At 48.3% G+C, this 27467-nt stretch overlaps 1 protein-coding gene across 13 annotated transcripts in view; it reads left to right on the forward strand.

Moving 5' to 3' along the window:
* LOC100985629 (UL16-binding protein 2) overlaps window positions 1-25954 on the forward strand; it is a 75965-nt gene extending 50011 nt beyond the window's left edge. The window contains exons 2-8 of one of the 13 annotated variants that reach the window (XM_063605025.1): window positions 41-567; window positions 16679-16754; window positions 17583-18888; window positions 22037-22300; window positions 23096-23377; window positions 24041-24172; window positions 25443-25954. In XM_063605025.1, coding sequence (XP_063461095.1) covers window positions 18804-18888; window positions 22037-22300; window positions 23096-23377; window positions 24041-24150 — 741 coding nt within the window. In that variant the 5' untranslated portion in view covers window positions 41-567; window positions 16679-16754; window positions 17583-18803 and the 3' untranslated portion in view covers window positions 24151-24172; window positions 25443-25954. Of the gene's footprint in view, window positions 1-40; window positions 1596-1781; window positions 9808-11432; window positions 11560-16678; window positions 18889-22036; window positions 22301-23095; window positions 23378-24040; window positions 24173-25442 lie in introns of those variants that run through there. The other 12 variants (XM_063605026.1, XM_063605027.1, XM_063605029.1 and 9 more) reach the window with 12 other exon arrangements.
* Window positions 25955-27467: the final 1513 nt, after the last annotated feature.

Raw genomic sequence — 27467 nt, forward strand, 5'->3', positions numbered from 1 at the left:
CCAAGTTGCTCAACCAAGTCTACCTCACTTTCTATTTCAGCGCTCGCGCACTTCCCCCTGCTTCAGCCAGTCAGACTTTGCTGGCTGCCTGCCCGGGACCAGTCCTGCCAAAGGCTTCTTTCCATGACCCCCTCATGTAATCATCACCGCAATTTTTTCATTTTGTATTAATCCAATGTGGATACCGATGCACAGAAAGGTGAAGAAAATGCACAGAAGTGTTCAGCCGCGACAGGGTCTCCCTGTCCTCGCCTGTACCTGCGACGCCCGCCTTCCCTCTCCCTGCGTTGCAGAGTGCCCCCCACCCACCGTCCTGTGCGCAGACCCAAGCCCAGTCCCATCCCCGCGGCCTCATCCCAAATCCCGAGTGGACGTGGTTATAGCCTGGGCTAGGTTTGTTTGGTTGGTTGGTTGGTTTTTCTTTCTTTTCTTTTTTTTCTTCGTGACAGAGTCTCGCTCTGCCGCCCAGGCTGGAGTGCAGCGGCGCGATCTGGGTTCGCTGCAACCTCTGCCTCGCGAATTCAAACGATTCTCTTGCTTCAGCCTCCCAAGTAGCTGGGACCACAGGTGCGCACCACCAAGCCCGGTTAAGTTTTGTATTTTAGTGGAGACGGGGTTTCACCATGTTGCCCAGGCTGGCTTTGGACTCCTGGGCTCAAGTGATCAGCCCGACACGGCCTCTCAAAGTGCTGAGATCACAAGGGTGAGCTACCACGCCTGGCCCGGGGCTAGATTTTATTACAGAAGCACCAGGTTTTCAGAGGCTTCAAAGAAGATATTGTACACTAAACAATTGGTTAAGATAGTAAATTTTATGTTCTACTTTTTTTACCAAAATTAAACAGGTTTAAAAATTATCTTAAAAATATATGTCTTGCTGGGATCTGCCCAATGCGGATTGGCAAAAAGACTCTGCTCATTAAAATCTTTGCATTTTAATGCAAAGCATTGAAAACCTTGTCTCTAAAATCACAACCTGTGAGACACCTTGCTGATTTAGAAAGCACATCAGAGATTGGCCCTGAGCTCCCCTTAGAACAGTGCCCCACCAGGTGTGGGGATGGCCCAGGGGACTCAGGAGAGCAGGTTCAAATGAAAGCTCCCCATAGCTACTAACTGCCAGCGCTTGCTTTGGGCCTGTTCCCCCTGGGCAAGGACCAGCCATCCTTCCAAGCCGTGCACAAATACCCCCTCCCATGTGTGTCCCTCATCTTCCCACATGAAGGAACACCCTCCTGCTCCCTGAGGCCTGGATCCACAGTGATGGAGCGTATCCGGATCTCCCTGTGTGACAAATGCTCACACATTTCTTTGCTTCTCTACTGGAAGCATGAGGTCTTTGAGAATATACTAGATCTGTTTACAGCTTTTGAGGGAAAAAAGCCCTAGTGGCCTACTGTTGCTCAATTAGAATGTGATCAATTGTGTTTCCCATGGGAGCAGGAGGCAAGGGAGGGGTCTATGCATGCGTGGAGCTCACTTTGCAGCACACCCATCTGTGGCCAACCATTGATGCCTGGATCCATGGCTGCACCCACACCTCTGCTCAGTCCCTGGATGGTCCCTGCAGCCATCCTCAAAAGGAAACCCCAATTGTATCCTTGTCTTAATTATCATGAGGGCATCTGGAAGTGGTGGCAGACGCCAGAGACAGGTGAGGGTCCCAGTGGTTCCTGGCAGCTGTGGAGGGCTTAGCTTAGGGTGAGGACTGGACAGAGCCCCTGGGTCCCATTCTGCCCCCAGCCACTCAGGCAATATCCTCTTTTCCCCTTCTCTCTCAGCCTCTTCTCACCCTAGGAGCTGTACCCAAAGCTCTGAATGAGACTGTCACTGCCCCGCCCCATCCACTCCTGGTCCAGCTCAGCAGTGACCTTGGAACTCCAGGAGCAGCTCAGTACCCCTGTCTCCGAGTCAGCTCTGCTCCAGGCAGGGCCAGAATCTGGAGTGTGCAGGAGGCCGGATGGCAGGGGCATTGCCCCAGGACTGAGCCGTATTCTGAGGGTTCCCAGAGACCTGACCTCCTACTTGTATACAGTCTCTTCAGTCAACATCTGCCTTAAAGGCTGTGACCCAGGCACCTTCCCTGGGAATTAACTCCAGTATTGTCCTCTGGGTCGTCACAGTCCTTGGCAGCCTCTCCTTCCTGGGGTTACACCCAGTTCCTCTGCTCTTCTCCAGTGGATGGAATCTCCTTCTTGACACACAGCATCTGGAGCCACCAATCTGCTGCCCCACTCAAATGTGAGGACCGCACATGCCTGAGCTCCTGCTGTCTGCACACCACGCACCGTGGGGGTTCCTTATGACCAGAGACACAGTCTGAAACAGACCTGAATTTGCTAAACCCTCTAGAGCTCAACAGGACCTAAGCCTTGATATGGTTCTGTGTGCTCCTCCCAGGGCGCCCGCTGTCCCCGAGCTCCGGGCCTGAGTGCTGGCTGGCGGAGACCGCACAGTGGGTGCCCCGCTGCCGGACGATGCCCCTGGGCTTCCAGATCCAGAGCCTCGGGACGAAACTGTTTTAGGAAGACCCGGAAGGACTCGCCGGTCGCGGCAAGGGACAGGCGGTTCCTGAGACAGGAGGAGCCAGGAAATGCGGGGCCTGGTGGGGTGAGGAGCACGGGGTTCCTCCTTCATCCTCGCGGGGACTTTGCCACCGGCTCAGTGTGGAGGCCTCACCGTCCCGCCCGGATCCGTGGGGCTCCGACAGTGTGGCCCCTGCGAGGACACCCCTATCCTCCTTGCCCTGGGGCTGCTGCGGGAGGGCGCCCGGGCCGCACTAGGTCCTGAGTGTCCAGGGTCCGGCAGGGGCTTCCCGTTGTCGCCTCCCTGACCCCGCCGCTTGCGGTCCAGGGCTGCTGGTTTCTCCGCTGGGCTGGGAGGCCCTAGCATGGACGTCGTGAGGCGGAGAAAACCTTGGCATAGGTGGAAAAGAAGGATTGGAGGGAGGGCGGCAGAAAGAGAGAGGAAGGAAACAGGGCCGGAGAACAATGAGAAACCCCCACCACGAAAATGGGGAGAGGGGGACACGCGCACAGCCCCCACACTCCACCGACTCTCCGTCTCCTGCTCTCTGCCCAGTAAGGAACACAGGCCCCACCCCCTCCACCCTCACTGTGTTTGGGATCAGCCATTTCAGCGGGGTGAGGCATCCCCCTGCGGGTGCGATTGGCATTTCCCCGAGGGTTGTGAACACTGAACACCTTTTCCTGGGCTCACTGCCATTTGCATTCTTCTTCTGATGCCAGCGGGAAAGGGGAGGTCCCCAAACGCCGGTGGGACCTCGACTCCAGCCAGTGTCCAGACTCTTGATATTGCCGGGGAAATGAATTCAAGGACCAGTAGGAAATAGAGAAAGGAGGGAGATTTATTGTAAAAGGCAAAGTACACAGTCAAGTAAAGGGAGTGCAGGGGAACTCAAGAGAGAAGCAGGTGCAAGTTTGGGGCTGCCACCTTTCTGGGTTTCTTTAACCAAGGAGTGGAATATTCATGAAAATTCCTGGAAGAAGGTAGAGATTTCTCAGAACTGTGGTGCCCCGCAGTTTTACACTAAATATAAGTGTTCTCAGAACTGCTCAGGAGCTGGCTGGTGTGTGTTTAGTATGTTAATCAGCATGTAATGAGGTCCTAGGTGAAACCTAGGTCAAATGCAGGGCCTTGTTGGGTCCAGTCATTCTTAGCCAGCTTGGTCCACACGCTGTTTTTCAGCATCTTATCAGCCCAGAGCCTCTGCACATATTTCAACAGATTTCTTGTGCTAGTCACCTGAAACTGCTGCCTGAAATTTTCTGCTTTTGCGACCACCGTGTAGTATACCTGTCTTACTTTGGAGAAATGTCTATTCAAATTCCTTGCATATATTTAAATTGGGTTATTTCACTTTATAATGTTGAGTTGCAACATTATATATTATATATAATATATAATTGCAATTATATTTTGTTGCAATATTATATATTCAGAATACCAGTCCCTTACCTGATATATGATTTTTATTTTATTTTTTAAATTTTATTTATTTATTTATTTTTTAATTTTTAAATAATTTTTTAAAATTATACTTTAAGTTCTAGGGTACATGTGCACAACGTGCAGGTTTGTTACATAGGTATACATGTGCCATGTTCGGTTGTGCACCCATCAACTCGTCATTTACATTAGGTATTTCTCCTAATGCTATCGCTCCCCCAGCCCCTCACCTCCCAATAGGGCCCAGTGTGTGATGTTCCCCGCCCTGTGTCCATGTGTTCTCATTGTTCAACTCCCACCTATGAGTGAGAACATGTGGTGTTTGGTTTTCTGTCCTCGTGATAGTTTGCTTAGAATGATCATTTCCAGCTTAATCCATGTCCCCGCAAAGGACATGAACTCATCCTTTTTTATGGCTGCATAGTATTCTGTGTTGTATATGTGCCACATTTTCTTAATCCAGTCTATCACTGATGGACAATTCTTTGCTATTGTGAATAGTGCCACAATAAACATATATGTGCATGTGTCTTTACAGTAGCATGATTTATAATCCTTTGGGTATATACCCAGTAATGGGATTGCTGGGTCAAATGGTATTTCTAGTTCTAGATCCTTGAGGCATCACCACACTGTCTTCCACAATGGTTGAACTAATTTACACTCCCGCCAACAGTGTGAAAGCGTTCCTCTTTCTCCACATCCTCTCCAGCATCTGTTGTTTCCTGACTTTTTAATGATTACCATTCTAACTGGTGTGAGATGGTATCTCATTGTGGTTTTCATATGCATTTCTCTGATGGCCAGTGATGATGAGCATTTTTTCGTATGTCTGTTGGCTGCATAAATATCTTTTGAGAAGTGTCTGTTCATATCCTTTGCCCACTTTTTGATGGGGTTGTTTTTTTTTTCTTGTAAATTTGTTTAAGTTCTCTGTAGATTGTGGATGTTAGCCCTTTGTCAGATGGGTAGATTGCAAAGATTTTCTCCCATTCTGTAGGTTGCCTGTTCACTCTGATGATAGTTTCTTTTGCTGTGCAGAAGCTCTTCAGTTTAATCAGATCCCATTTGTGTACTTTGGCTTTTACTGCCATTGCTTTTAGTGTTTTAGTCGTGAAGTCTTTGCCCATGCCTATGTCCTGAATGGTATTGCCTAGGTTTTCTTCTAGGGTTTTTATGGTGTTAGGTCTAACATTTAAGTCTTTAATCCATCTTGAGTTAATTTTTGTATAAGGTATAAGGAAGGGATCCAGTTTCAGCTTTCTACATATGACCAGCCAGTTTTCTCAGCACCATTTATTAAATAGGGAATCCTTTCCCCATTGCTTGTTTTTGTCAGATCAAAGACCAGATGGTTGTAGTTGTGTAGTGTTATTTCTGAGGCCTCTGTTCTGTTCCATTGGTCTATATATCTGTTTTGGTACCAGTACCATGCTGTTTTGGTTACTGTAGCCTTGTAGTATAGTTTGAAGTCAGGTAGAGTGATGCCTCCAGCTTTGTTCTTTTGGCTTAGGATTGTCTTTGCTCTGCAGGCTTTCTTTTGGTTCCATATGAAGTTTAAAGTAGTTTTTCCAATTCTGTGAAGAAAGTCAGTGGTAGCTTGATGGGGATAGCATTGAATCTATAAATTACCTTGGGGAGTATGGCCATTTTCACAATTTCCTATCTATGAGTATGGAATGTTCTTCCATTTTTTTGTGTCCTCTTTTATTTAGTTGAGCAGTGGTTCATAGTTCTCCTTGAAGAGGTCCTTCACATCCCTTGTAAGTTGGATTCCTAGGTATTTTATTCTGTTTGTAGCAATTGTGAATGGGAGTTCACTCATGATTTGGCTCTCTGTTTGTCTATTATTGGTGTATAGGAATGCTTGTGATTTTTGCACGTTTATTTTGTATCCTGAGACTTTGCTGAAGTTGCTTGTCAACTTTCCGCCAACAACCACACAGTCTGCTCCCACACACTCTCTACCACACAAGCCCTCCAGCACCCCCAGGGTTCTCTGCCCTTGATCTTTCCCCTGCACTTTGCTGCAGACACTCACCTGCACCCAGGGGCTCACCAGACATTTTTCACCCCTCTCCTCACTATTCACTGCCACCACCCAAGTCACATCCTTTAGTTCCCCATCTCAGCCTGGCACTTTTACCCACACAAACCTCACTCACCTCTCCATCCATGAAGGGTCCTCACCACTTTCTCCAGCAACCAGGGGGACCCAGGACCCACTTACCAGGAATCCAGAGTCTTTTTCAGACCCACAGAGGATGATTCTTCTGTGTAGCACTAGGTGAGCCTGACATACTTTAAGTGGTGGTTGGAGGCTGAGGGAACGACTGAATGAATGAGAGTTGTGGGAGTGAATGGGCTCAGAAGAAAACCCCAGGTGCAGAAGGGGAGCTGCAGTGGATGCTGTAGCCCCCAGAGGCCTGAAGGTGGCGGTACCGTGGTTGGAGACCTCCAGGCTGGGCAGAATTTGGAAATATGTGTAGTCACCTGGGTGCCCACAGAGTTTTTCCAAAGAGGAGAAATTTTGGCTTACAACAGGTATAGAGCTCCATCAGCATAGAATCTTTTAATAAACTTGTTGATCACAGGACAGGAAATTGCTGTCTTCAGCCCATTTGATTGAGACCAGAGTGTACTTGGGACAGAAAAATCCTAACCAGAGCCATTGGCAAGTGAAGGAAAGAAAAGGCGTTCAAACAGGAAAAGAAAAAGTCAAACATGTCTCTTTGCCAGTGATGTGATTCCATACATAGTAAACCCTAAAGACCCTGTCGGAAGGCTCCTGGAACTGACATATCAATTCAGTAAAGTTTCAGGATACAAAATCAATGTACACAATCAAGAGCATTCTTATACACCAATAACATTCTAGCTGAGAATGAAAGCAAGAACACAATCGCATTTACAAAACCAACAAAGAAAAGTAAATGCCTAATAGTTAATCTAACCAAAGAGATGAAAGATCTTTCCAAGAAAACTACAAAACGTGGCTGAAAAAATATCAGAGACAACACAAATAAGTGGAAAAAATATTTCATGCTCATGGGTTGGAAGAATCGATATAGGCAAAATGGCCATACTTCCAAAAGCAATTTATAGATGCAACGCTATCCCTATCAAAATACCAATGTCATTTTTCACAGAAAAATCTAACCTAAAAATTATTGAGAATTTAAAAAGAGCCCAAATAGCCAAAACAATCATAAGCAAAAAGAACAAAGCCAGAGACATCACATTGCCTGACTTCAAACTATAATATAAGGCTACAGTGATCAAAACAGAATGGTACTGGTACAAAAATAGACACTTAGATCAGTGGAACAGAATAGAGAACTCAGAAAGAAACCTTCACACCTACAGCCATCTAACCTTCAACAAAATCAACAAAAATAAGCAATGGGGAAAGACTCCTCATTCAACAAATGGTACTGGGATATCCATGTGCAGAAGAATGAAACTGAACCTTTACATTTCACCATATATGTAAAATAACTTGATATGGATTAAAGATTTAAATGTAAGTCATAAAACTATAAAAATCCTGGAAAATAACCTAGGAAATACCACTCTGGACATAGGGCCTGGCGAAGATTTCATGATGAAGACACCCAAAGCAATTGCAACCAAAACTGAAAATTGCCAAATGGGACTTCATTAAACTAAAGAGCTTCTGCACAGCAAAAGAAACTAGGAACACAGTCAACAGTCTATAAAATGGGAGAAATGTCTGCAAACTATGCATCTGACAAGCGTTGAATATGCACAATCTACAAGGAAATTAAACAATTAAACAAGCAAGAACAAAAAACCCAGTTAAAAAATAAGCAAAGAATGTGAACAGACACTTTTCAAAAGAAGACCTACAAGTGGCCAAGAAACATGAAATGATGCTCAATATGAGCAATCATCAGAGAAATGCAGATCAAAACCACAGTGAGGTACCATCCCATACCCATCAAAATGGCAATCCTTAACATTTCAAAAAAACCACAGATATTGGTGAGGCTGAGAAGAAAAGGGAACACTTAGACACTTTTGCTGGAAAGGCAAACTAGTACTAACTAGTTCAGCCACTATGGAAAGCAGCTTGGAGATTTCTCAAAGAACCAAAAATAGAACTACCATTTGACCCAGCAATTCCACTGCTGGGGATATACTTAAAGGAGAATAATTTATTCAGTCCAATAGACCCGTATGTTCATTGCAGTGCTATTCTCACTAGCAAGGACACAGAATCAATCTAAGTGCCCAGGAGCAGTGGACTGAATGAAGAAAACCTGATACATATGGATCATGGAAATCCATGCAGCCATGAAACGCAACAAAGTCAAGTTCTTTTCAGCAACATGGTTGGAGTTGGAGGCCATTATCCTAGGTGACCTAACACAAGAACAGGCAACTGCACACCGCAGGTTCCCGTTTATAAGTGGGAGCTAAACATTAAATACACATGAATGTAAAGATGGGAACCACAGACACTGGAGATCACTAGACAGGGGAGTGGGGAGGGGCACGTGGGCTGAAGAACCACCCACTGGGTATGATGCTTACTGTCTGGGATTATTGGGACCCCAAGCCGCAGCCTCCCACAATTGACCCATGTAACAAACCTGCACGTGTACTCTTTATAATAAAAGTTGAAAATAAAAATGAATAAATATGATGGTGAGGATGTGGAGAAATAAGAGCTCTTCTACACTGTTGGTGGGAGTGTAAATTAGTTCAACCTTTGTGGAAGACAGTGTGGTGATTTGTCAAGGATCTAGAACCAGTAATACCATTTGACACAGCAATCCCATTACTGGGTGTATACCCAAAGGATCATAAATCATTCTACTATGAAAACACATACACAGGTATGTTTATTGCAGCACTATTTACAATAGCAAAGACTTGGAACCAACCCGAATGCCCATCAATAATAGACCGGATAAAGAAAACGTGGCACATATATACCAGGCAATAGTATGCAGCCATAAAAAAGAATGAATTCAGGCCGGGTGCGGTGGCTCACGCCTGTACTACCAGCACTTTGGGAGGCCAAGGCGGGCAGATCACGAGGTCAGGAGATCAAGACCATCCTGGATAACACGGCAAAACCCCGTCTCTACTAAAAATACAAAAAATAGACGGGTTTGGTGGCAGGCGCCTATAGTCCCAGTTACTCGGGAGGCTGAGGCAGGAGAATGGTGTGAACCTAGGAGGCAGAACTTGCAGTGAGCCGAGATTGCGCCACTGCATTCCAGCCTGGGTGACAGAGTGAGACTCCATCTCAAAAAAAAGAAAAAAAAAAAAAGAATGAGTTCATGTCCTTTGCAGGGACATGAAGCTGGAAACCATCATTCTCAGCAAACTAACACAGGAACAGAAAACCGAATGTTCTCACTCATAAGTGGGAGTTGACCAATGAGAACACATGGACACAGGGAGGAGAACATCACACACCGGGGCCTGTCAGGGGGTGGGGGGCAAGGGGAGAGAGAGCATTAGGACGAATACCTAATGCATGTGGGGCTTAAAACCTAGGTGACGGATTGATAGTTGCAGTAAACCACCATGGCAGATGTATAACTATGTAACAAACCTGCGTGTTCTGCACATGTATCCAATAACTTAAAGTAAAATTTAAAAATAAAAATGAATAAACAAATTGACATGAGGCAAAAAAAAGTGGGTTTAACTGACACAGGCAAGAGAGAACTCTGCACTATAAACTCTAACCCTGCCCTAGAAAAATAAACTCTAGTCATTTAAAATAATTATAAGGTGTATGATCATAATTTTATAAAAATTGAAGATGATTCTACTAAAACCCTAACATTAAACTGTGCATAATGGAATTTCAGATGATTTCCACCTTGTTCTTTATTCCTTTTTTGTTCCATTTTCAAGTGACATTTTTTGTTTATCCTCAGGAACTCATTGCTCCCAGCTGTCCCCTTCTGTACCCACCCTCTCCTTTTCCAGGGTCCACCCCAGCTCTTCCTCTGACCTGAAACTATGGCTTCCTTGGCACTGAAGGCACAGGAGGTGCATTCAGCCTCGGGAGAGAGGAGGACAGGGGCAGGTAGTGGAGGTGGTCTCGGCTCAGACGAATCTAACAGTGCCCAGTCTCCATTGCAGATGGTTGCATTTCTCCACATGTTATCTACAAGCAAACCAAACTTACCACTTTCCTGATTGGTTTCTCACTCTGCCCAACTCCTACTTGAAAATTCATATTCTTCCACCTAACATTTCTTTCTACTTCTTGTCTTCACAATATATTCTGATTTATTGTGCCTAGGAAACACTGGTCTACACCACGTCCTAAGTTACCATCTAAAGTGTAGTGAACAAATGGACAGGAAAGAGGCCCCTGCCCCAATCACTGCCTCTCATTTATTCACTGACAGAGTAAGTACAGCCTCAGAACCAACAGTGAGCTGTGCTGTGGATACTTCTCTGAGGAAGACAGACAAAATCCCTGCTCCAGTGGGGACAGCAGGTGAACGTAATGAGCAGGTGCATTGCATCGGGTGTAGGAAAGTGACAGATGATTCAGGCGGTGGGGAGCAAGGTAATGGAGAGGAAGAGTGGGAAGGGAGTCTCCAGGTCCTCAATAGGCTAAACAGGAAGGACTCCCAAAAAAGTAACATGTGTGTCCTGGCTTCATGGAGGTGAGCATTCCTGCAGGAGGCAGAGCCCATGAAATGTACTGGAGTGGTCCAGGGAAAATCCAGAAGGTGCCTTTGTAACATTTTCAAGACAACCCTACAAAAAAAGAATACCCAAGAATGTATTCATTAAGTAGTCAGGAGCAAACAATAAATATTTATGACCTAGCAATTTTATTGCCATTTAAGAAAATATTTCACATAAATTGAAAAAGTAGTATGTTTATTTCTTTCTTAAATAAGCACAAATGTTTACTAATGGACATGTGTACCTACTGGGCACTGAACAACTTCTCAAACTTTGGAAGCAGATTGGACACAGCCACCCTGATTTCGTATTTCATACCTATTTTTGCAGGGATTCTTGGTTTTTTATCACAGCAACTGTTGAAATCACAGATTGTAAAACTACAGTCATCTAAAGCAATGGTGCATAGTCTGATGTTGAAACTATAAAATACTTTGGATCAGTACTTCCTGCGGTGTCCAGCAGATGGCACCATTAATCTTTCAAATATTTCAATAAGCCCAGAGGGTTTGCTCACAGTGAGTTTGTGACATCATGGTGGATGAGACAATTGTGACATCGTGGTGGATGAGACAATTGTGACATCATGGTGGATGAGAGATCAATAAAGAGTTTATTTCAGGGGATTGGGGCAGTTCCTCTCACCCTGCAGATCAAGATGCCCTGAGGGCAAAGAGCAGAGGGGTGCTCTCTGGTGGCCCAGCAGTTCTGCCCCAGGGGAGAGGTTTCTCTTCTACTACAGCAAAAACCCACAGGACGCTGCTTCATCCCAGAACCAAGGATACCAGGAAGGAAGGTCAGAGTGAGGAGGTGTCTGAGTGTTTCAGATCACACAGTGACATACTGCTTGATGGCTTCAGAAATCCTTCATGAGCTGGGAGACAGCCCCAGAGGTGACAGGTGAGTGGGCGGGATGGGACAGACACAAGAACTCTCGAGATGACACCCACTTTCTCCCGTGTGTTTATGTATGTCTGTGTGTGCACGTGCGTGTGTGTCTGTATTTGTGCATGAACGTTTGTATGTGTGTGTGTGTGTGTCTGTGTGCCTGTGTGTGCATATGTGTGTGTGCCTGTGTAGTGTGTGTGTGAGACTGTGCATGCGACTGTGTGTGTTTGTGTGAGACTGCATGCATGTCTCTCTGTGTGTGTGAGACCACATGTGCATATCTCTGTGTGTGTGTCTGTGTGTGTGTGGGAGTGTATGCTATATGTATATGTATGAATGGTGAATTGATTTCCTGGTTGATTTGCTGTGAAGGGAGACAGGGACCCCAGGACAGGTTCCTGCCCACCCCTCCTTCCCTACCTTCCTTCCAGACATTCCCTCCTCCCTGTGGAAAGAGTCTACCCCAGTAACTAAGGGTTCATTACAACAGACTTCTCATAGCTCCCCAAAGTTCTATGATATTTGCACCCCAGGCCTCCTCCTCATGCTTGTCCCTCTGCTGGGTGCCCTGTCTTCTCCTCCCACCTGGCCACACTGTATTCTTCCAGTTTCTACAAGAGCAGTCTGAAATGCCACCTCCCAAGAAACCTCCATGCAACTTCCCAAGCAGAATGAGTCACCCTTTCTTCTGCCCTTTCATAGCCCCAACCATCTCGAGGACAACACATCAGCAGCAGCAGCCATGTGGATGTTTGTTTCTGTACCTGGATTCTAAGTGCCTGGAGGACTGGACATATCTGGTTTCTAAGTTCCAGGAGGACTGGACACATCCATCACCCACGTGTAAACCCAGCACCTAGCACAGTGCCTGCCATCCGATAGGGTTTAAGACGCATGGGAGGAATCTAATCATCAGACTACCAAAGGGCTGCTAGAACTCAGAAAGGGATCCCCATAATTTGGGGGATGGGATAAAGGTCTTCATTTCTGTTATTTCCAGCACCAACCTCCATGGCTCCACTCATCCCTGCTCCTTCCTCCTGCTAAGATTGGCTGGTCAGGAGAGGGGTAGGGGCAGGAGCAGCTATACCTGGTCTCCTCCACCACCCACGGTGGGGTGCACCCTTGGTGGGACCTGGTGAGCATGACAGCACCTGGCCTAGGGGACCTGGAGCCTCCACAGCCCCACAGAGAGCAAGAGGAGCTGTTCAGCCACTTGCAGAGACAGTCAGAGAGTGCTTCAAGGACTGCGTGGAGCTCTGGAGAAGCAGGGAATTCAGGGCCCTCTTTTGTGAGGCATGAGAAATTTAGGCAGGATCACGTCTACAAAAGAGGCTGTCACTTTGGCTTATCAATATTTTCACCTCATTACCCCTTCCAGATCAGAGTGGGTGCTTTATTTGTTTTTATGGATTATTGTGTCAACCAAAACGAGAGTTCAGAGTCACTCTAAAGATTTGAAACTCCTTCAAGATTTGATGAATGCGCATTTTGATGCCACATCTATTTTTAGAAAGCTGTGGCTGAATAAAGCATTTTATTGTATAGCATTACCCAAGTTACTTATATGGAATTTTAATCTACATAATGTCATACAACCATGTGAAAAGTAAAAACTAAAAAGCCATAACTTTTTGGGCCAGAAGTGGTGACTCATGCCTGTAATCCCAGAACTTTGGAAGGCCAATGTTGAGGCTAGGAGTTGGAGATCAGCCATGGCAAGTAACATGGTGAGACCCTGTCTCTACAGAAAATTTAAAAAATTGACCAGGTGTAGTAGCATGTGACTGTAGTCCCAGCTCCTCAGGAGGCTAAGGTAGGAAGATCACTTGAGCCTGGGTGACAGTGTGAGAGCCTGTCTCAAAGAAAACAACAACAATTGCAGCAGAAACAACAACCAAAAAATATAAACCCAAGTAAACTAAATTGACAGAAGAATTGTGGGACCCAAATGACCAAATAATGTGATTTTTCACTTTTGATGAATTAAAGGGTATGCTGAGTGTCAGTATTCCCAGAATGTTCCATCTCATGAAATATGATTTCCTCTGGCGAACCCACTCCCTAGTCCAGGTCCTCTGAGAAGCAGGTTCCTACATGGGATTCACATGAGGGGATTTCACTGGTGCAAACCCTGGGAGAACCGTTCAGTAGGAGGCAATTCTGACCCCAAGTGCAGGAGGGAGGGATAGGAGGTGGGGCAGGTGCCTCCTACACTACAGTGAATGGTGCTGGGACAACTGGATGCTGCATGCAGAAGAATGAGGCTGACCCCTTCCTTACAGCACACACAAAAACTAGTTCTAGATGAATGGCAGATGTTCACCTAAGACATGAAACTATGAAAGTCTCAGAAGAAAGCAGAGCAGTAAATTTTTGTGACCCCGGATTTGGCTAATGCTTCTTAAGTACTGTATGCCAGTAGCATAAATGACAAAATAAAAGGTAGTTTAATTTCATTTCATGCAAATGTAAAACTTTTGTGCTTCAAAAAGGACTCCATTTAGGTTAAAAAAATCCTTATAGAATGAGAGAAAGCATTTGAAAATCGTATATCTAGTAAGGGACTGGTATCCTGAATACATAAAGAACTCTTGCAACCCAACATTATAAAGCAAAATAACCCAATTTAAATATATGCAAAGAATTCAAAAAGATGTTTCTCCAAAGTGAGACAGGTATAATACAGTGTGGTCACAAAAGAAGAAATAACTTTAGGCAGCAGTTTCAGGTGACTAGCAAAAGGAATCTGTTGAAATATCTGCAGAGGCTATGGGCTGATAAGACCCTAAAAGACAGGGTATGGACCAGGCTGGCTAAGAATGAGTGGACCCAACATGGCCCTGAGTTTGGCCTCGGTTTCACCTAGGACCCTATTATACACTAATTGACATACTAAACGCACACACACCAGCGTCTTGGCAATTCTGAGAACACCAATATTTGGTGTAAAAATGGGTGGCACCACAGTTCTGAGCAGTCTCCACCTTCTTTTAGGAATTTTCATGAATATTCCACCCCTTGTTAAAGAAACCCAGAAAGGTGGCAGCCCTAAACCCCCTTGCACCTGCCTCTCTCTTGAGTTCCCCTGCATTCCCTTTACATGAGTGTGTACTTTTCCTTTTACAAAAAAATCTCCGTCCTTTCTCTATTTTCCTACTGGTCCTAGAATTCATTTCCCCAGGCGGTGTCAAGAGCCCGACACCGGCTGGGGTCGAGGTCTCATCAGAGTTTGGGGACCACCGGTTGCCCACTGGCATCAGAAGAAGAATGCAAATGGCAGTGAGCCCAGGAAAAGGTGCTCAGTGTCCACAGCCCTCAGGGAAATGCCAACCGCACCCACAAGGGGACGCCTCACCCCGCTGGAATGGGTGACCCCAAACACTGTGAGGCTGGAGGGGGTGGGGCCTGCGTTCCTTACGAGGCAGAGAGCAGGAGACGGAGAGTTGGTGCAGTGTAGGGGGCTGTTCCTGTGTCATCCTCTTCCCGTTTTCCTGGCGGAGGTTTCTCTTTGTTCTCTGGCCCTCCCTGCTTCCTTCCTCTCCCTTTCTCTGGTTCTCCCTCCCATCCTTCATTTCCAACCATCCCAAGGTTTTCTCTGCCTCACGACGTCCATGCTCAGGGCCCCCAGCCCAGTGGAGAAACCAGGAGCCCTGGACCGCGAGCGGCGGGGTCGGGGAGGCGACAACGGGAAGCCCCTGTTGGATCCTGGGCACTCAGGACCTAGTGCGCCATGGGCGCCCTCCTGCAGCAGCCCCAGGGCAAGGAGGATGGGGGTCCTCGTGGGGGCCACACTGTCGGATCCCCAGGGATCCGAGCGGGACTGTGACGTCTCCACACTGAGCCGGTGGCAAAGTCGCCGCGAGGATGAAGGAGGAACCTCGTGCTCTTCACCCCACCAGGCCCCGCATTTCCTGTCTCCTGCCACGGTTCCTTGTCGCGACCGGCGAGTCCTCCCAGGTCTTCGAAAGGCCGTTTTGTCCGGAGGCTGTGGACCCGGAGGCCCGGGAGCATCGGCGGGCAGCGTGGCACCCACTCCGCGGTCTCAACCGGGCAGGACCCGGGTCCGGAGCTCGGGCGAAGCGGGCGTCCTGGGAGGAGCGCGCAGAACCCGGAGAGGACGCAGCAGGGTGAAAACTGAAACCGCATATGCGAACTGTCTCCGAAAGTCATCTGTGGTTGAAATCAGAAATCACCTATAATATCCCCTTTGTGGCAACACCGTTGGGTCAATATCTAGAACCAGTGCCTCGCCACTGCAGCAGACCCGCACGCAGCTGCCCGGGTTCCCCTCCCCGGACCCTAGTGGCCCCCAACAGATCAGGCGAGCCCACCGTGTGACCGTCCCTGGGACTCTCGGCCCCACTCTTCCTTACTACTTCACCTCCACATTTTCACCTGTTTCAGAATCAAAACCCTGAAAAGTCATGTGTGAAAGGCTCCCCCGCCCCTGCCTGCGTCCACTCTCATTGGCCACACGCCAGGGAGGAAAGTTTATTTGATTCTTCTCATCTTTCCAGGGAGTCTTTATGCCGTTTCAAACGAATATAAATACATATTCTCAATTCAGACGCGGATATTTTTGACCCTTGATGAACCCTGTCACCCTGTCCTTCAGGAAGCCTGTACCAGTTTCCCCTCCCTCTACGGTGGATGTTTCACCATCCTCTGCCCAAGCTGGGTCATCACAATCACAGACAAGAGTGTCGCCAGCATTGCCATCCCGTGACATGAGACGCTTTGAAGGTGCATTACTTTGCACAGCAATTCTGTGTCTGGAAATCTATTCTACACAATGAAATTGTGATTCATGCAAGCACAGTTTCTGCAGCATTTCGCTTCTCTAAAAGTCACTGGAGACCGTCTGGATCTTCAGACACAGACACTGGTTTCTTTTGTTGTGATGCAGTCATTCTATGTAATGTGCAGAGATAAAAAGGAAAAAATCTGTATGTGCAGGTATTGCAAGATCTTCAAAGTGTGTTATTTTGAGATAGAATCTGTGTTCAGCAGAGTGCCTATGGGTTTATATTTGTTTTAAAAACCAGAATTGATACATAAACACGTATCTACTGTTAGTAAGGAAAACAGTATTTCCATAACTTATTGCCAGTCTCTTTATCCATTTTAGGAAAAATCGATATACTTGAAAAGCCATGGTGGCAGGAATTGGTCATCACCCACCAGGATTCTACACTGCCCTACAGGTGATCCCAACTGAGGTTGCCAGAGGAACAGGATGTGGAATGCAGTCGCGTTTCAGAGAGGAACCTAAAGTCAGAATGGACCAGGGGTCTTGCCCTGACCTCTGCCTCTTCACCCAACCCCCACCTGGTCAGGCAGTGACCCTGGAGGGGCTGGGATGATGCTGGGAGGGCCGTGAAATGGGGAGCCAATGGTGGGAGCATGGTGAACATGGAGAGCTCAGACCCCACACCATCTGGGGAGGTGCTCATGTGATGCTGGGAGCACTAGGAAAGCAGGGAGCCTGGACACAGCACTCACTGCTCCTCCCATCTGGGACAGGATTGGGGTGGGTGATGAGAAAAGTTTCCCGAGTAACACAGTTCCCAATCCTGGCAGAATGACTCACCCCAGTTGCACTCACAGCCAAGACCCACTCAGCCCCTGGACCAATCTAACACAGGGCATGGTAAATCCAGGAGTGAATACTACTGAGGCATCTGCCAGGGCATAGGAAACAGTAACAAGAGGACGGCTCAGCTAGTGGCTCAGACTATCTTGCCCCACACTCTCCAATATTGAGAGCCTTGAGCCCAGGAGGTTGAGGATTCAGTGAATTATGATCGTGCCACTGCACTCCAGACTGGTGACAGAGTAAGAGTCTGTCACACATGCTCACACACACAAATTAAATTGTGTGAGCAGTTGTCACACAGGGAGATCTGGATGCACTCACTGTGGACCCAGGTCTCAGGGAGCAGGAGGGTGTTCTGTATTGTGGGAACATGAGGGACACACATGGGACGGGGCATTTGTGCCTAGCTTTGAAGGGTGGCTGGCCCTTTTCCCAGGGGGAAGAGGCCAGCAGAATGCACTAACAGTGGGGAACCACCAGGAACTTTCACTTGAACCTGCTCTGCTGAGCCCCCTGTGCCATCCGTGGACCTGGGCGAGGGAGGCTGCTGAACTGGGAGCTCAGGGCCCATCTCTCTGAGGAGCTTTCTAAATCAGCAAGTGTGTCACAGGTTGAGATTTTAGGAACGGGGTCCTCCATGTTGTCCTCGATTTTAATAAGTAGACTCTTTTGGCCAATCTGCATTGGGCAGAGGAGGAACAAGACATAATTTTTAATATATATTTTTAAAGCTGTTTAATTTTGGTAAAAACATAGAAGATAAAATTTACCATCTTGACCAGTTGTTTAGTGTACAATATGTTGTTTTAAACCTCTGGAACCCTGCCCGCTGCTCCTGTAATAAAACCTAGCCCGGGCCAGGCGCGGTGGCTAACGCCTATAATCCCAGCACTTTGGGAGGCCGAGATGGGTGGATCACCTAAGGTCATGAGTTTGAGACCAGCCTGGCCAACAAGATGAAACCCCATCTCTACCAAAAATACAAACAATTCGCCGGGCCTGGTGGAGGGCGTCTGTAATCCCAGCTACTCCGGAAGCTGAGGCCAGAGAATCCCTTGAACCCGGGAAGCGGCGATTGCGGTGAGCCGAGATCTCGCCACTGCACTCCAGCCTGGGCAACAAGAGCGAAACTCCGTCTCTAAATAAATAAATGAATAATAAAACCTAGCCCGGACTGTAATCACGTCCACTGGGAACTGGGGAAGTAGTGGAGGGGACGCGATCAGTCCCGTTGCTGCGCCCAGAGCATGATGAGCCAGGGAACTCGCGGCGCAGGCGGAGGGAGGGAGAGTGTCGCGGACCCAGGCAGGGACAGGGAGACGCCGCCGCCTCTGAATATTCCTCTGCAAGTTTCTTCACCTTCAATAAAAAAAGTTGTGATGATTAAATGAGTCTGTCGTGGAAGGAACCGTGTCCTGGCAGGAGCCGGGCTGACACCCAGACACCAACCCGAAGGGGGCTGGGACAAAGGGGAGGGACGCCCGGAAAGGGGAGGGACACCGTCAGGGCAGCCAATCATATTTCTAGCCGCGTGACGCTATGACAGCGGGAAACGTGGGGCGCGCCCATACATAGGGAGGCTTTAAAACCTTGAGGTGATTCATCTTCCAGGCTCTCCTTCCATCAAGTCTCTCCTCCCTAGCTCTCTGGGTCCCCAATGGCAGCAGCCGCCGCTACCAAGATCCTTCTGTGCCTCCCGCTTCTGCTCCTGCTGTCCGGCTGGTCCCGGGCTGGGCGAGCCGGTGAGTTCGTGGATGGAGCCTAAGCCGGGCGGGGACCAAACCTGGGGGGCTGTGAACTGCCGCGGGTTTCAGAGGAGGGGAGGCTTCTAGAAGGACGGGGGACATCTCCCCGAACTGTGCCCCCATTCAGTTCCGGTCGGCGGCTCCTTCCCGCTGGGTCCACTCCCCGAGGCTGCTTCTTGCCCAGGAAGAGGCGAAAAGGAGCGGGGTGGAAAGGAGGCTGGCAGGAGGGTGGAGGGGCCGGAGGGCTGCAGAGAGCGAGGTGGGGCGGGGATCCCTGGTGCAGCCTGGCAGTCCCACCCGCCCTCGGGAAGGAAAAACCAGAGCCCCCGGAACCGGAGCTGGGGACAGGACAGGGGTGAAGCGGGATTCCACAGGGACGCGATCACAGACACCCCCACCAGCCACAAGCCTGCTCTGCTCTCACCCGCTCTCCACCACACAAACCCTCCAGCGCCCCCAGGGCTGCGTGCCCTTGAATTTTTCCCTGCACTTTCCTGTAGAAACTCACCCGCACCCAGGGGCTCAGCAGACAACCGCCACCCCTCCCCTCACCATCCACTGCCACCACCCAGGTCACGTCCTCTTACTGCCCACCTCAGCCCAGCTGGTCACCCCAGAGGTCTCCCCATCCATGAAGGGGACCTCACCACCTCCTACACCACGTCGCACCTTCTGCCTCTTGCCTGAGGACACACCCCAGCAAACACACCCCAAGCTCCCCTCAGAACCTGTGCAGGGGGGATGGGAAGCACCATTTCCTCCAGGATGACCCTGGGAACTCTGGTGAGTAGAGGCACCCACTTCTGCCCTTGGGGCCCAGACCGCCTGTTCTTCCTACGGGGGTGCCAGCGTCATAGAGAATAGTCACTGTGTAGACAGGGGTCAGCAAACTCTTTTTAGAAAGGGAGGAAGGATGCCCTGTGATCTTTGCAGGCCGTGGGTTCTCCGTCTCAGTGTCCAGTCCTGTCCCTTTGTAGAGCAACAGCAGGCAATGGCAACCTTCAAATAGGGGGGACCAGATTTGGACCCTGTCCTAGGTTGCTGATCCCAGATCAGGGGATTACAATGTCCCAGTGAATAGTGCCCCATCCCCTAGGGTGTCATCTCCAAGTGATGTTTCTGATGTCAGTTGGAGAGTAGAAGGTGGTCCTACCTTGTCTGTGGCTTCTGGGTGGTGTGGATGTGATGGGAGTGGGGGTCCCATAGTTGGGGGCTTATTCTCCCCTCCTTTGTGCTGAGTGGCATCCACGGGGACCATCAGGTACCCTCCCTGAAGCCTCAGGTGTGAGCTGAGGGTGAGGGGGTGCAGCCACGTGGTGTCCTGGGGATCAGGTCCAACTGCTTGTGCAGCTTCTTGGTTCCCGGTGGCCCTGCTCCTGCCCATCCCAGAAGAACCACCTGCGTCTTCTCACTGCTGGGCCTATCTTCTTAATGACCTAGAGGGTGAGGAGCCCACCAGTAATGGGCAGCTCTGAGGCCTTCAGCAATAGGCATCCCTAAGCTTCATTCCATTCTGGTGCCTTGTCATGGGGCCTTCTTTATATGCAAAAGGCCCCATCTCTGCCAAGGCGCAGTACTCTATAGGAGCCACTGCTTAATGTTGCGATTTCCTTGCTGTGAGTGGCATTGTCTTGTCTCTGAATATTCACATGGAATCTCTGTTGTGATTCTCCAATTAGACATTGTGACCACATGTACCTCTAGGATCTTAGGGGGTCTTGGGTCATTGGGCACTTAAGGCAGGTCCAGCCTCGCTCATCATTCATGGATTGTCTATGGCTGCTTTTGAGCTTCAACAGCAAAGTTGAGTAGTTACAATGGAGAATATATTCCCTGCACACCTTTACATGTTTACAAAATTGCCCTTCACAGCAAACTCTACTGGCCATAAATATCTTTGGAGAAGGCCACAAGGACTCACTGTCCTGGCTGCAGGGTTAAAGGGTCCTTCCTCACTAGAAACTGGTGTCTTCTTCTAGTCATGGGTTCAGGGTCTGAGAAGTGGCTTCATTCTGCAAATTAGGCAAAGCAGCCTCGTTCTTGATGGACTGGCTACTTTCAGCCTCCTGATTTGGTTTATCTCTGTTTCTTGTAATTATTTAAATCCAGCAGTATCTGGGGTGGGTTTGCATCTCTTTTGGACCTTGGACACCTTTGTTCTATGAGCCATGGGCATAACTTTGTATAACTGAGGTCCCCAGCTGGCATTGTGACTTCTCTAATCATTTCCATCATTGCACCCTCCTTGTTCCTGACAGTTGACAGCCTCCACCTGGAATTTGTAATTTCAGAATTTTTCATCCCATTACTCTGGGAGCAGATTTCAGGAACAGCATCTCCTACCCCCAACCCTGGCCTTCAGCAATAGGCATCCCTAAGCTTCATTCCATTCTGGTGCCTTCTCATGGGGCCTTCTTTATATGCTGGGTAAACAGGAGTCCTCCAGGTTTCCCATAAGCACAGTGGATGGACATTGTTCTGGATTTTCACACTTAGACCCCTCTGGCATGGGCACTTCTCTGAGCCTGTGATCTCTCCCTCCACTACCTGCCTTAGACTTTCAGATTTTCCATTTCTTGCTGTGTGGACCATCTCTTTGTCCAAGGTTTCAGGAAGGCCTCCTCATAGCAGATGCATGCCATCACCAGGGGCTTTGCTAACATATTAAATCCTGTGACCATGATAATTAACTCTTCTTTATCCAATGGGGTTCCATCCTCACTCTGTTCAACCACGCACCAGCATCCACAGGGGTGGACCCACACCCTCTCCCACCTCCCGCAGTCCACGTGGGCTACTGCTGAAGATCCTCTGCCATCCAGGCCCTTCCTCCTCTCTTGCTAGAGAGGCCTGGCACCTCTCTAGCAAGGTCATGTGTTGACTGATGTGGGCAGAGGGGCAGTGGGACATGTCTGGGGACATGTGGTTTCTCAGCCGACAGAGACATCCTCCTCCTCCTCCTCCTTGTCCTCATGCAAGGGGCGAGCACTCGCCTTAAACTTGTAGACACCACAGTTCTGGAGGGGGCACTCCTTCCTGGGCCAGCCCAGCCCGCCAGAGGCATCCTCTTATTGACACAGCGTGGAGGGGGGCTAACTAGGGGTCTTTTTCTCCCCACCCACCCCTCACCTGCCTTTCTCCACAGACCCTCACTCTCTTTGCTATGACATCACCATCATCCCTAAATTCAGACCAGGACCACGGTGGTGTGCGGTTCAAGGCCAGGTGGATAAAAAGACTTTTCTTCACTATGACTGTGGCAACAAGACAGTCACACCCGTCAGTCCCCTGGGGAATAAACTAAATGTCACAAAGGCCTGGAAAGCACAGAACCCAGTACTGAGAGAGGTGGTGGACATACTTACAGAGCAACTGCTTGACATTCAGCTGGAGAATTACATACCCGAGGGTAAGTTTCAGATGGCCCAGGACAGCAGGGAGCAGATACAGTGGTAGGTTAGAGGCATTTATAGTTTTCATGTAAAAATACAAAAGGGTCCTGGGCACCGTGGCTCACGCCTGTAGTCCCAGCACTTTGTGAGGTAGAGGTGGGCCGATCACAATGTCAGGAATTCGAGACCAGCCTGACCAACATGGTGAAACACTGTCTCTACCAAAAATGCAAAAATTAGCCAGGCATGGTGGCACATGCCTGTAATCCCAGCAACTTGGGAGGCTGAGGCAGGAGGATCCCTTGAACCCGGCAGGCAGACGCTGCAGTGAGCCGAGGTGGTGCCACTGCACTCCAGCCTGGGCAACAGAGTGAGACTTTGTCTCAAAAAAAAAAAAAAAAAAAGCCAGGTGCAGTGGCTCAAGCCTGTAATCCCAGCATTTTGGGAGGCTGAGGCAGGCGGATCACGAGGTCAAGAGATCGAGACCATCCTGGTTAACACAGTGAAACCCTGTCTGTACTAAAAATACAAAAAATTAGCCGGGTATGGTGGCGGGTGCCTGTAGTCCCAGCTACTCTGGAGGCTGAGTGAGCCGAGATCGCGCCACTGCACTCCATCCAGCCTGGGTGACAGAGCGAGACCCTTTCTCAAAAAAAACAAAAATACAAATGGGAAGGTCATCTTACCCCTCAAGAGTCTAGAGGCAAGGCCAAGATGTAGCAGAGAGAGTAAGGCCAGGAAATTGTAAGGGGAACAGGATGCGGGTGCAAAATTTGTCAAGACCAGAGCTGATCTCTCTCTGATGGGGGCAGAACCCCTCACCCTGCAGGCAAGGATGTCTTGTGAGCAGAAAGCCGAAGGACACAGCAGTGGATCTTGGCAGTTCAGTTTTGATGGACAGATCTTCCTCCTCTTTGACTCAGAGAAGAGAATGTGGACAATGGTTCATCCTGGAGCCAGAAAGATGAAAGAAAAGTGGGAGAATGACAAGGTTGTGGCCATGTCCTTCCATTACATCTCAATGGGAGACTGCACAGGATGGCTTGAGGACTTCTTGATGGGCATGGACAGCACCCTGGAGCCAAGTGCAGGAGGTAACAGGAGAAAAAGAAACGGGGATCTCAAATGAGATCAGAAATGGTGATCTCAAGAAGTTAGTTCTTGAGTTCAGCTTCAATCATCCCAGTGTACACGTTTATGGTAAAATGACCTCGTGGGGTGCTCCTCCTGGGGTTGCTGGCGTGCCTGTGCTCTCCCACCCTCCTCTTCCTTCTCCCTCCTGACTCCTATTCCTCACTGCACTTGCTTCTGCTCCCCGCACTGTGGATTTCTCACCAGCCTTGAAACTGCAGGTGTCACTGTTTTCAGACCTTTTTCCTTAGTGTTTCCTCTTTTGAGAATCACTTTTCCTTTCCTTTCCCTGGTCTGGTTCTGGAAATCCATCAGAACCACTTCCAACGCCAGCCCAGAGATCCTCCCCTCCCCAACTCTGGGTCATCACCTCCTCTTCCCCCACAGCAGGAGGGTGGGGTGCATTGTCACCTTGCTTCCCTCAGCAGCTGTGTGAGCTCCCTGAGGACAAGACACATCCCGTCTCCCTTCCTAAGCCAGGACCTGTCATACTGGCTGCCCCACACCAGTGGGGAGGGGACAAAACTTCTGCCTTCCAGGATGAGCTAGGGTGGCAGGAACTGAGGAGGTGTCTCCTCAGATTTGGGGCCTGGACAAGGGTTGTCACTTTTGTGTTTCCATTTCAGCACCACTCGCCATGCCCTCAGGCACAACCCAACTCAGGGCCACAGCCACCACCCTCATCCTCTGCTGCCTCCTCATCATCCTCCCCTGCTTCATCCTCCCTGGCATCTGAGGACAGTCCTTTAGAGTGACAGGTACTGTGGGCAGAATTGGAAGTGGAGCAAGGAGCAGGTGGGTGAGGAGGCAGGATGGGGAAAGAGAATTCCCGGAGTCCCACCCCTCCCCGTGGCTGGGACCTTCTCATCCTAACATGAGACAGGTGAATGAGACCTTGTTTCGCCTGTTGGCAATGTTGGCAATGACCTGGGCAGCTCAGCCCTGAGTTCTGATGGATTCTCACCTTCAGAGTCCAGAGGGAAAGGGAGGGGCCCATACCAAGTCTCAGTGTCGTTGAGCTTGAGAGGGTTTAGCAAGTTCAGGCCTGATGCAGAGCAGGTTTCTGTTTAGGAAGGGTGTGTGGCCTGCAGGCAGCAGGAATTCAGACATGGGCAATCCTCTTAATTGGGTTAGGTGCATCATGGTAGCTTTACATGAGGTGTGACAGGGGAAGGGTGATTCCATCTCTGAGGCTAAGAGAGATCTGGGTGTAATCCCAGGAGGAGGGGGCTGGGAGAGCCTTGGTACACCTAATTGAAAAGGAGGGAGTGCAGGGCTGCCTTCCCACAGAAAGTGGCTTGGGTTCCAGGAAATAAGGTGGAAGGTGAAGAGTACAGGCTGCTCAAGAGAAGGATTTTTAAAAAGTCAGTCCCATGGACACGTGCAGCTCGAGTCTGGGCCCTGAGGCAGCTCCCCTGCCATCATCCTCCTGCACACCCCGGATCCTGAGCCCACTGATGGCCCTGCCTGGAGCAGAGTGGACTCAGAGGAAGGGGGGTCTGAGCTGCTGCTGGGGTTCCACCGGCACCACTGGGCTGGACAAGGAATTGATAAGGTGGAACAGGGACAGTCACCTTCAGAGCAATGGGTGCTGCTCCCAGTGTGAGGAGAGGCTCAAGAAGAAGGGGGAAGAAGGATGTTTGCCTGCAGGCCCACCCAAAGCCAAGGGTACAGGAATATGGAGCCCTCTTTTTGGAAGTCTGCCCCACCCCTTGCCTATTTTAGGCCCTCACATCAGATGATAAAGAGGGCCTTGAGTAAGGGGGCGGACCCATCACTACCAGCTTCAGACCTGTGGGCCCCTCCACTCTATCCCCTGGTCAGGTGCAGGGCCTGGGCTGACTCTGTGATGTGACAGAGGAGGAAAGAGGTTAGTCCAAGCTGCAGTCACCAGGATTGGGGCTCAAGGGAAAAATAGGTTTTTTAGTGCAGGGGGCTCTGGGACATGGAGTGACTAGGGAAAGATTACCCTGGAAAAGTGATCCGGGTTCTCCGCCCCTTAAACCAACATTTGTTTCCTTTCTGAAGGTTAAAGATGTTACCAAAAAGCCCCTGTGAGCACGGTTCGATCAAACTCACCCTTCTGGCTGGCCACCTGCCCACCACCTACGGTGTATGTCCAGCGGCCTCCAGCAGATCATGATGACATCATGGACCCAATAGCTCATTCACTGCCTTGATTCCTTTTGCCAACAATTTTACCAGCAGTTATACCTAACATATTATGCAATTTTCTCTTGGTGCTACCTGATGGAATTCCTGCACTTAAAGTTCTGGCTGACTAAACAAGATATATCATTCTCTTTCTTCTCTTTTTGTTTGGAAAGTCAAGTACTTCTTTGAATGATGATCTCTTTCTTGCAAATGATATCGTCAGTAAAATAATCACGTTAGACTTCAGACCTCTGGGGATTCTTTCCGTGTCCTGAAAGAGAATTTTTAAATTATTTAATAAGAAAAAATTTATATTAATGATTGTTTCCTTTAGTAATTTATTGTTCTGTACTGATATTTAAATAAAGAGTTATATTTCCCAAAAACCTACTGAGTTTAGAATTTTGTTGTATTACTCAGTAGAGAATTAATGTTATTTCATTTTTCCTCCATGATATGGAGTAATAAATGAGTGATTCTGCCAGACTTTGTGTGGAAAAAGAGAATCTACAAAACATGGCTGAAAAAAATCAGAGACAACACAAATACATGGAAAAATATTTCATGCTCATGGGTTGGAGAATCAATATAGCTAAAATGGCCATACTTCCAAAAGCAATTTATACATGCAACACTATCTCTATCAATACCAATGTCATTTTCCACAAAATTAGACAAATCTAATCTAAAAGTTCTTTGGAGTTAAAAAAGAGCCCAAATAGCCAAAACAATCATAAGCAAAAAGAACAAAGCCAGAGACACCACATAGCCTGACTTCAAACTATAATATAAGGCTACGGTGATCAAAACAGAATGGTACTGGTACCAAAATAGACACTTAGATCAGTGGTACAGAATAGACAGCTCAGAAAGAAACCTTCACACCTTCTAACTTTCAACAAAATCAACAAAAAAAGCAATGAGGAAAGAGTCCTAATTCAATAAATGGTGCTGGGATAACTGGCTAGCCATGTGTAGGAGAATGAAACTGAACCTCTACCTTTCACCATATATGTAAAATAACTCGACATGAATTAAAGATTTAAATGTAAGTCCTAAAACTATAAAAATCCTGGAAGATAACCTAGGAAATGCCACTTTGGACATACGGCCTGACAAAGATATCATGATGAAGACACCAAAAGCATTTGCAACCAAAAACAAAAATTGACAAATGTGACCTCATTAAACTAAAGCGCTTCTCCACAGTAAAAGAAATTAGCAACACAGTAAACAGCCTATAGAATGGGAGAAATATCTGCAATCTATGCATCTGGCAAAGCTCTAATATCCAGAATCTACACGGAACTTAAACAACTCAACAAGCAGGAACAAAATTGCAATTAAAAAATAAGCAAAGAATGTGAACGGACACTTTTCAAAAGAAGACCTGCAAGTGGCCAACGAACATGAAAAAATGCTCTTTAGGAAGCCGTGGTGGGCAGATCATGAAGTCAGGAGTTTGAGACCAGCCTGACCAACATGGTGAAACTCCGTCTCTATTAAAACTACAAAAATTAGCCAGGCATGCTGGTGCATACCTGTAACCTGTAATGGTGCATAGTCTAACGTTGAAACTATAAAATACCTTGGACTGGTACTTTCCAGTCTTTTCCAGCAGATGGCACTGCTCATCTTTCAAATATTTCAATAAGCCCAGAGGGTTTGCCAACAGCGAGTTTGTGCCCTGAGCTCCTTGGCACACAGCTTGGGATCCACAGCCAAGGGCTAGAGAAGACAAAAGAGACATTGACATCATGGTGGAAGAGGAATCCATAAAGAGTTCATTTTTGAGGACTGGGGCAGTTCCTCCCACCCTGCAGATCAAGATGCCCTGAGGGCAAAGAGCAGAGGGGTACTCTGGTGGCCCAGCAGTTCTGCCCTGGGGGAGGATTCTCT

This window comes from Pan paniscus, chromosome 5 (genome assembly GCF_029289425.2).
Source record: "Pan paniscus chromosome 5, NHGRI_mPanPan1-v2.0_pri, whole genome shotgun sequence".
Taxonomy (NCBI): Eukaryota; Metazoa; Chordata; class Mammalia; order Primates; family Hominidae; genus Pan; species Pan paniscus.